Source organism: Acanthisitta chloris, unplaced genomic scaffold, assembly GCF_000695815.1.
Source record: "Acanthisitta chloris isolate BGI_N310 unplaced genomic scaffold, ASM69581v1 scaffold16298, whole genome shotgun sequence".
Classification (NCBI taxonomy): domain Eukaryota; kingdom Metazoa; phylum Chordata; class Aves; order Passeriformes; family Acanthisittidae; genus Acanthisitta; species Acanthisitta chloris.
This window is the reverse complement of record NW_008686598.1, coordinates 1-9,700: the sequence shown is the minus strand read 5'-3', so window position 1 is coordinate 9,700 and position 9,700 is coordinate 1. Positions and strand designations below refer to the sequence as shown.

Sequence of the window (9,700 nt, the reverse complement as noted above, 5' to 3'; positions counted from 1 at the left end):
ATGGTGTTTGAAGGAAATTAAAGGATAGTCAAAAGTATAAGCTTAAATTCGGCAGAAGGTAACATACTGCCTACCAAAGTAACAAGAGTAACATGATAGGAAACCAAATGTATGGATGAACCTACTCTTTGCTAATTTTGTGCTGAGAAGAAAGCCATTGCCTTGTACTAGAGAGGTTTAGATCACCACTTGGAACAGGATTTAGGAACAGCTGTTTCTCCATAGGGCAAGGCTTCATTTCCATAGAGCAAGAGAGGGCATAAATTGCAGCTAGCACCAAACTCCAGTACAAAGTGAGAGCCAAGAAGTAGAATCTGCTGAGCAGAATTCTGATTCTCTGACCACACTAAGCAGTTCCTGCTCCTTAAAGAAAAGTTTCCTGAGCAGTAGAAGCCAAAAGCATAAAGGCACTGACTCTATGGCCTCTGCAAAAAGACTGGAAGGGCATCAGTTCCTACCAACACCCTAAATGCATTCTGAATGAACTCTTCTCAAATTGTGTTAGTCATGAAGACATTTCATATATAAAACAATATGGTGGGAGAACTGAAATACTCATATAAACTACTGTAATTTACCGCAAAACAGCTTAGGACTATCTAATGATACATCAGTTCTTGAACTGTATTTTGCAGATTCCCCTCTCCTGACACTTCACAAATTCTGAGTTTTCCAGTACTCACTGAAGACTTTTTATCCCAGAAACGTAAGCTAGCTATCAACTTAAGAATTTGGTAGGTTGCCTGACTTCTGTAGAATATTAATTGGATATTAGTAGGGTGAACTAGAAGCAAAGAATGTTTCACACTTGAAACAACCTGTTAATTCTTGGTATTGCAAATACCATCAGACAAAAAGCTCTGGATTGTTAAACTGAGAAAAATCCAAACTAAACTAAAAGGTTTCAAGACTACAAAGTATAAAACTTTGAAAGATATGAATCTATGAAACTGCTCTAGTCCTTTGTCTGATCTGCTCATTAATCATCTTATAGGCTTACCAATTAACAGTCCTGAATCATTAAACTCTTAGAAGCTTTTGGGACCACTACCGAAAAGCTGTTTTAAGCCTAATCATTTCTGCAGAAATTTATTGATTTAGTCAAAAGCCAGACTAGAAATAAAATGAAAGTAAGCTTTGTTTTTTAAGTTTAAGGCCTGTTCAACAAACGTCTTTTTGAGATAGCAACAGGACTGTTTACTCATTTCTTCCACCGCTGCAATGCCTTTTAAGTTGGTCTGACAGAGACACCATAATCAAGATTAAAATAATTATTTTTAACCTTATTTGGTTTTCTAAGCATCCATAGCTGCCCAAGCAATTATGCCAAGGTATCTGAGGGAAAAGCAGTAGGACAATGAACAAAAGCTAAGAGCAAAAAAATGAAGCAAGTGGCTGTGCAGCCAATGCACTGGAAAAAACCCAAAGACAAATCCTACTTTTAGGCACTCTATCCTAATGCATAAGTAACAGAATCTTTAAATCACTATAAACAGGAAAAAGTTCCTATATGAAACACTTTTCTTTAAAATCACTATGATTTAGTGTGTAGGGGAATGAGAAAAAAAATCAGCATCAGAGTTATCAAAAGTTGTTACCAATAGTATCATGATTACGAAGACTTCTTTGTGAAGTGATCTGTTCTTCCTTAGAAGTTACTTTTTCTGGCTGTTTATATGGTCCACAGGATTTTGAGGAGTCTGGTACCACATTCTGTAATTAATTTGTGATTTGCATGAGTAATATATTATACTTCATTACAGATAAATTTAAAAGACTACAATCAACACCTATAGTCTACAATACAGGTATTAGATGCCCACATTTGAACCATACAGCAGTAGTGAAATCCCAGAAATAGTTTTGCTTAAAGAATAAAGAATGATTTCTGGTATTACACAGTAAAAAGGTTTTCCTACTAGATAGTTATATTGTTCAAATTCAAGATTGTCCTTTGCTCAACTGACTGGGCAAAACAAACAAACAAAAAAAAGGCAGCTGATTCTTCAATGAAATGAAGAAAATTTTCAAGCTAAAAACCCAACCAGATGTACTGAGTTTGTAGTACTAATGCCAAGATATTGCCAAGTCAGTATCATAGTCAAGATATTTTGCCAACTGAAAAACTAAAACTGAATTAAAATGGTTCAGCAATGCAACACTGCATATCCAAGAAACAATGAAAGCTGTGTAGAAACATGCAGAAATCTGTAACACCAAAAGCAAAATAAACCCAAACCAAACAACAAACCAACCTCACAACAGGCCAGTTTAATGGACAGCAACACTAATTGATGCGTTCACAGGTCTGCATAAAGCCTCTTCACTAACTATTTAAACACTTTAATCAGTATTGTAATATTTTCTTTCAGAAATTTATAAATTTATCAAAAAATACACATACTGTTTTGTTTACTTTGAGAAGTCCTGTCCCAGTTTAGAACTAAAAAATAATTAATTCTCACACCAAAACACTACTGCAGAAGGTCAAAACCAGCAGGACCTAAGAAATAAGAACTAGACACACTTCCCAAGTCTACCAAATGCTTGGAAAAAACCCTTTTTTTCTTCACATGTAAAGCATAACTTCGATATAAGCTGAAAGAAAGAGACAATACTGCATTACTGACTCTCTAACCCTCCCTTCACCACCACCACTACACTGTACCTTCCAGTAGTTTGGCTGACATCTTTGATTAAGCCATTCTGAATACAGTGCAAGTGAATTCTGGGTAGTTAAATCTTCATATGGAAATCCCATTCTTACAGCAAACAGGGAGGCTTGAAAAAACAATAAAACAAAAGGCATTAATTTAGTCGCAGTTTTATGTATTTTAAGATAATGCACTCATGTTTTCTAGAAATCAAGAAATTCTACATCCTTTATGGAGAAGAGAAATATGTCCTCAGGAAGCAGTATCAGCCATTAGACTGACACACAACTGCAGTAGCAAACTCTCCCTTCACCAGCAATATCAAGGTCTTTCAATTCACTACAACTATGCTAATCCAGGTAAGTTTTAGCATTTAAAACTCTGTTAATCAACTTGACACAAGTAACCAGGAAGAAGACTGGCCTGTGCTATGTGTGTCACAGAAATACTTAAATGAGACAAATAGCAGTATCTCTTCCTTTAAAAGCTAGTCTTATGAAATGCAAGTAATGTACCAGCACAACATTTCCACTACCACACTGATACTTGAAGAAAGCAATCCACCAGCTTATATCATATTGCACTTCTTCCTTGCAACTTTACAAGTGCCTGCTTCCTTGTTTCGAAAATAGAGTACATGGCAAGGGAGCAAAAGAAATACCAGCAAAAGTAATGAAAGAATGCTACACTTCTAAGAATTACTTTTATCATTAGGTAAAGGAGGAAAAAAAAAATCAACTGTTCTTTCATCTTTTAGCTGTAGATACCTTTGATGCCACCTAGTAACAGATAACGTTGCTGGGTTCAGATGTTTGAATTTATCTTATCAATCCTTGATAAAAATGTCATTATAATACACAGCTGAACAAGTTTCTCCAGTCCAAGAATTACGAGAAGCCTTCAATTATTTCTGGACAGCTTTTCTATGTTTTTCTTTAAAATTGACACAATTAAAGTCCCTTAGCACTCAGGGGACAAGAAAACTGACAGCTTCGATTAAATAGATATTTTCCCATTCCTAGAACAAACAGGCAGACTTGGTTTTTTTGTAAGGTAAAATTGTGCTTGTACATGTTTGTCAAGAATCCTTTCCTAACTTTTGACACATTGTTTCTATTCTAGGAAGCAGAGTTGGTCATTTTTACTCTCTGAACTTTTCAGTCGGATTATTGGTCTAAGCATTGCAAAGACAAAAAGAGAAAAAGGTCAGGCACACTGTGATTATGAAACTTTCCTACTCATTAGAGGAAAACCAAAAAATTTCTTGCCAAAGAATAACCAAAAGAGTTATTTTTTTCCTCACTTGTAATCATACTGCAGTGAATATCTCTTGCCAGACTGAGTCTACATTGGTTTACATGTCCTTTATTGCTAGTTTCTAAGACTTGCCCTGGAGAATTTAGGCAACAAATGGAGAAAGCAGTTCTTTTAACAGTGCTGTTCAGCCTGACCTTGATCGCTGAGCTGATGGAACAACTAACCCTGCAAAGAATTCCTGACCACATGTAAGACAAGCAGCTGATTAGGAGCAGCAAGTATGGTTTCACAAAAGGGAAGTCATGCTTGATCAGCCTGATAACCTCCTTTGATGACACAACTGGTTCGGTACATGATGGAGGAGCAGTGGTTATTGTCTACCTCGACCTCCATAAGGCTTTGGATATTGTCTTCCATGAAAGAAGTTGATGAAGTATGGACTGGATGAGCAGAGAGTGAGGTGGACTAGAAACTGACTGAAGGGCCAAACTCAGACGCTTGTGATAAGTGGTACAAAGCCTAGTTGAAGCCAGTAACTAGCAGTGCTCCACTGGGATCAACACTGTTTAACATCTCCATATAATGACCTGGAAGATGGGACAGAGTCTATGTACCCTCAGCAAATTTTGCAGATTATACAAAACTGGGAGGAGTGGCTTAAAGACCAAGGGGTTATGCTGGCATCCAAGGTAATACTGACACCCTGGAGAAACGGGCTGATAAAAGCCTCATGTAGTTCAACAAAGAGAAATGTGAAGTTTATGGGGCCACTCAGACATAAAGCAACTTGGCAGGAGAAGACTAGGTTCTGAGGGGCAGCAAGGTGAATGCCAACCAGCAACATGCACTTGTATTCAAGGCAGGTAACAGTGCAGGCTGTACTGGGTCCAGTTCTGGGTTCCCCAGCACAAGAGAGACATGGACATACTGGAGACAGTCCAGCAAAGGGCCACAAAGATGCTTAGGGACTGAAACTTCTTTCCTAAAAGGAAAGGCTGAGATAGCTGGGACTGTTCAGCCTGGAGAAAGCTCAGGGGGTATCTTACCAGTGTATGTAAATATCTCAAGGGAGGATGCAAAGAGCACAGTTATCAGGCTGTTTGCAGTGCTGCTCAGGACCAGAGGCAATGGACACAGACTGCAACACAGGAGATTCCCTCTGAACGTTGGGAAACACTTTTTCACTCTGAAGGTGACAGAGCACTGGCACAGGTTGTGCAGAGAGAGGCTGCAGAGTCTCCATCTCTGGAGATATTCATGGTCCTGAGCAACCAGCTCTAGGTGGCCCTACTTGAGCAAGGGAGCTGAACCAGAAGTCCTCAAGTCCCTTCCAGCATCAGCCATTTTGTGATGCTATAACACATCCTCTTCCTTAAGCTCTCTACTTACCAACTGTTTTAAAATACTTCAATTTCAATTTCTGAGTCAAAGTAAACAGAACTGTCTATTCTAAACAAAGCTGTCATGGCATTCTAACAGATTCTCACACTGTTTTTAACACATGAAACAAAAATGTCTTGTTACTGTCATTAAAATTTTACTCCCATGAACAACATACGGGTCATATGTTTAAAAATTATCACCTCACCAAAATTAAGGCATGTCACAGCTTGCCTCCTCCTGTCTAGTGTTAGCCACTCATAAAGATGAAACTTTAGGAGACAGGCAGACTTTCCCGGATTATATTACTAAGTATAATCAAATAAAAGTGCGGTTTAGTAATTGGCAGAAAAATAAGGAATAACCTCAGCAATTTTGTATCTTGAATAAAAAATGTCTGCAGAGATTACATGCATTTATATGAAGACATTTTACTATTCTAGCTAGCTTTTCTGGTGAAAACAACAATATTTTATTTAGAAAATAAACTGATTTGAAGGTACAAATGTATTTTCTCTTTACCAATCTTCACATGGTGAAGACAACTACAGTCTTTTATCCAAATTCTAATTTCCACAGAAAATACACTTCTTCCCAAGAAATATTCTTCCTCAGTTTCTCTGCTGCTTTGATTAATTCACTAACATTAAACATCATCGCCAATTTTCACTCAGATAAATCTTCAACTTTCCTGTCTTTCTTTTGCCACTACTGCCAGACAGTTCTGATGAAGTTCTCACTGACAGCAAGGACTCAGCATAGCAACCTTGTCCACATGCCTCCATTATGCAAAGAGCTGTCTTCTTAAGTTAGATTGTATTTTTAATCAGCACTTCAATTCTGCTTCTTCACTTTCCTTATCTTTTCTGCTTATTCTACTATCAAAAATCTCTCTGTAACTAGCAGTGACAGTGAAATGAGTTATGACTATTTCTTCCTCCACTATTTAACACCTGACCTATCTCTTTTTCTGCATCACCTGTGAAATCTCTCTTAGCAAAGCCACTTGTAATCATGGTCAACTGCTCAAATCAAATGGAATCTGCAAGTCTATCTCTCTTTTCAGACCTCCTATCAAACAGTGTCATCACCTCCCACGATTGCCCTATTTGACTCCATCAAAAAACTGCTGTTGCACTTATCTCTGTACACATTAATTCCTTATAGAATCCTTATCTTTTCTTATCAATTTCAAAGCGCTTGAATCACCATTAATACTCAGATGTCAATTTCCACACTTATCTCCATGCTCCTTTCTGGGCAGGTACATATATTTTAAAAGTCCTTAACTGTGAGCCAAATAACCTTCTGCTCACTACTCACATAGCTCCTTGGAATGCATGTCTCTTTTTGAAACTGGTATTATTCTACCAGTGACACCTGTATTTAAAAAGTTCACCTAAGCCTTCTGTTTGCTATTGCTTTTTTGTTGTGCCTAGGAGCACGGCCCCAAAGTAATTTTTACATTCAAGTTTTCACTAATCATTTTAAACAATGAAATAAAATAATCATGCTCAATATATACTAAAACAGTAAAATGTAGCTGTAGCACCTATTAATTCTGTAGTTGCTTAGAAAAAGTTACTCCATGGTTTTAAAAGCAACATTTACATCTAACAGCTTCTATAGTGTCTTGTAATAAATCACCCTTGATAATTTGGCTACCAGCGATATTAGCAAAACCTTGGGATTACAAGTTAATATTTACAGTTAAGCAGGTGGCAAGACCATAAAATTGTATTTTTTCTCCCAAGACTAAACCTATTTCATACACACAGAATGAGAGAATAAACACTTCTGAAATATTTGACTAGTTTAATTTGGTTTTCAAGGAATTCTTCCATCTATAAGATTAATACATGGCAATTCAAACAGGAAGTGTTTTAAGATGAGGGAATGACTTGGAAACAATTAAAGGAATCATTACCTGACTCTCCCACTAGTAAGGTATGCTTCGTGTATTCAATGACCTTTCGTGCTACACCAATTGCATTTTTTACACGTCTGAGATCCGCAACTGCCCCAACTTCCATAGTGTTGCTGGAAACAAGAAATATTTAAAACCTTGTTAAAAATGCAAGAATAACTGCACATTTTTTCTTAGACAAAATCTATTCTCATCTAAATCAAAGTGCTTGCTCCTTTAACATAATGCTTTAACTGTTCTATGCCATAACAGCTAGCATAATACACGTGGGAAAAACTTCCTACATATATTGTTCCCTTTCACATGCATGAAGATGTTGCTCAAGTAACAATAACTCCATCCACAGTAGTATTTTCAGAAGAGTAACTATTTTGTTACATAAACTCATAATATGAACTATACATTTACAACTACGTTTTAATCAGGACAGCTTTAAATAGCAGATAGATTATAGAGGACGATTGCTCCAGAAGGGAAATACTTAGGGATTGAATGTAAAGGGAAATGTAAGAATGCTACAAAGCATCTGCTTTGCAACTGCTGTATCTAGAGTCGGGTTATTGGACTACATGTGAAGACTCAGTAATAAACACTCTTACTCACCCCTCCACCAATTAAGTATGTATTTTTCCTAGCTCCAAAAATTAACATGTAACTTATCCCATAGTCAGCCCCAAAGCAACAAGATCCTGTAACAACCCTTAAGTGTTCTAAAAATTACAGGATCATTCTTTTCTCCGTGTAGTTTTCTTACCCATTCATAATCATTGCATCCAGAGTTGTTTCTCCACTTTCATCTGGGCTTCCTCCATATCCCACACTCCCATCACACTGATCAATCTCACACTGACCACAGCCTCTCTCAACAGCATCCAGCTCAGAACCTCCCAACTCTAATACTCTCCAAGCTGTAATCAACACAAATAATTACATGTCACCAGGGAAAACCATCTCTAGTACTGCTTTCAAGAATGTTTTAAAGATGGACATGATGCAGATGTAGCACCTAAATGGATTAAAAAAAGTAAACCATAACTTTTAGATGAAATAAAGTCAAAATATAATCAAAAGAATGTAAAGTATTACTTTTCTAACTATTACTTTTATTGCATATCTGATTAATGTTTCTGTTTGAGAAACAAAGCTTTTCTTCTGAGGTGTTATTTACTAACAATCATCACAATTCCTAGATATCAAATAACCTTCTCTGCCCAGAACCAATCATTACTTTATCACTGCTTGTTTAAAGCTCTCTGGGGGGCTAGGGAGAGGAAATCCAAACTTTTCACCTCAAAAAAACCCCAACAACTCTCCCTCAAAAAAACCCCCCAAAACCCAGCAGTCCTCAATAGTTTCATATCAGAATAGTGTCCAGCTGCAGAATAAAAGATCTAAACCTTACACCACTAACTACGTGAGCAGAAAACCAAAGTGGAAATGATATGGAAGAAATCAGTCTCCACATTCTCCTTGTTCAACACTTAAGTCTTTTATTCTTCAGGATCCACCTAACCATGCTGTTTCGTAAGACATTACAGACATGCCAAATTACATGCCTTGAATACACTGAGCATGAAGGCACTGCACATACGGCATTTCACAATGCTGGACCTCAGGCAAGATTTTCCAAGGTGCCTGAGCTTGCTGCTATGACAGTTGCCATCCTGCTTTCTCCTCCTTGTGCTGGCCCTGGTGCTTCATTATCTGACAGACCCAGCACAGGGGAGGCAGCAGATGCATGCAGCCCAGCTCGTTTTCCAGAAGTAAACCACCGTCTAAACCATTTCAAAAAGCTGCATTCAACTGCATGAAGCTGCCTGTAGCAGGGAAAAAGTAAGACTTAATAACATGCATCCACCTCCACACATGCTTATCTCTATTAAAAGCTTCGGTGTGTGAATGCTGCTCCAATTCCTATTAACTTACTTGGTGTGAGTAGCCGTAACACCAGCTTTCAGGGCCTTGCAGCTTTCATGAGTGTGTTTTGCTTCTGACCTACACAAGGCTTTATAGATAATCCACTTCACAAGAAAGAATTCCATGATAAGGGGTCGTTTACAACTCAACTATGACAAATCAGCAGGTCTTTTAAAACCAATATTCACAACTAATTTATGCTGCCATAGGAAGATCTGCTTTGACTGTCAATAAAACATCACAAAACTAGACAGAGCTTCGAAAAAAGCAGTATTTGTAACTACCTAACTCCTTGGGGGCAAGAAGGAATCTCAGAAGGGCACTTTTAAAAACCACTGCCAACAGCCAGAAGACTGCAAACCACACTTAGCAAAAGTAGGTCCTCCATCTAGCCTTTCTGCAGCCCCTAACCCCCCTCTAGTTTTGGGTTTAAACGCATTTTCCCCAGCGTGTTAAGTTAAACGATGTGCTTGCAGGCCCTCAGGCCACACCAGGACTCAGCAGCAGAGAAGCATCAATGCGAGGACAAGCTCTGGGGTTGGCGCCTTCCCCTCCGCGGGGTCAC

The 9,700-nt window shown here is 38.0% G+C and overlaps 1 protein-coding gene across 1 annotated transcript in view; it reads right to left on the bottom strand.

The window, feature by feature from the left end:
* Nucleotides 1-8,126, bottom strand: part of AGA (aspartylglucosaminidase) — a gene marked incomplete at its 5' end in the record, with an annotated part of 12,356 nt that extends 4,230 nt beyond the window's left edge. The window contains 4 exons of the mRNA XM_009080235.1: nucleotides 1,599-1,713; nucleotides 2,669-2,781; nucleotides 7,219-7,331; nucleotides 7,973-8,126. Of these exons, the coding sequence (XP_009078483.1) occupies nucleotides 1,599-1,713; nucleotides 2,669-2,781; nucleotides 7,219-7,331; nucleotides 7,973-8,126 (495 nt within the window). The remainder of the gene's footprint in view (nucleotides 1-1,598; nucleotides 1,714-2,668; nucleotides 2,782-7,218; nucleotides 7,332-7,972) is intronic.
* Between the last annotated feature and the right edge of the window lie 1,574 nt (nucleotides 8,127-9,700).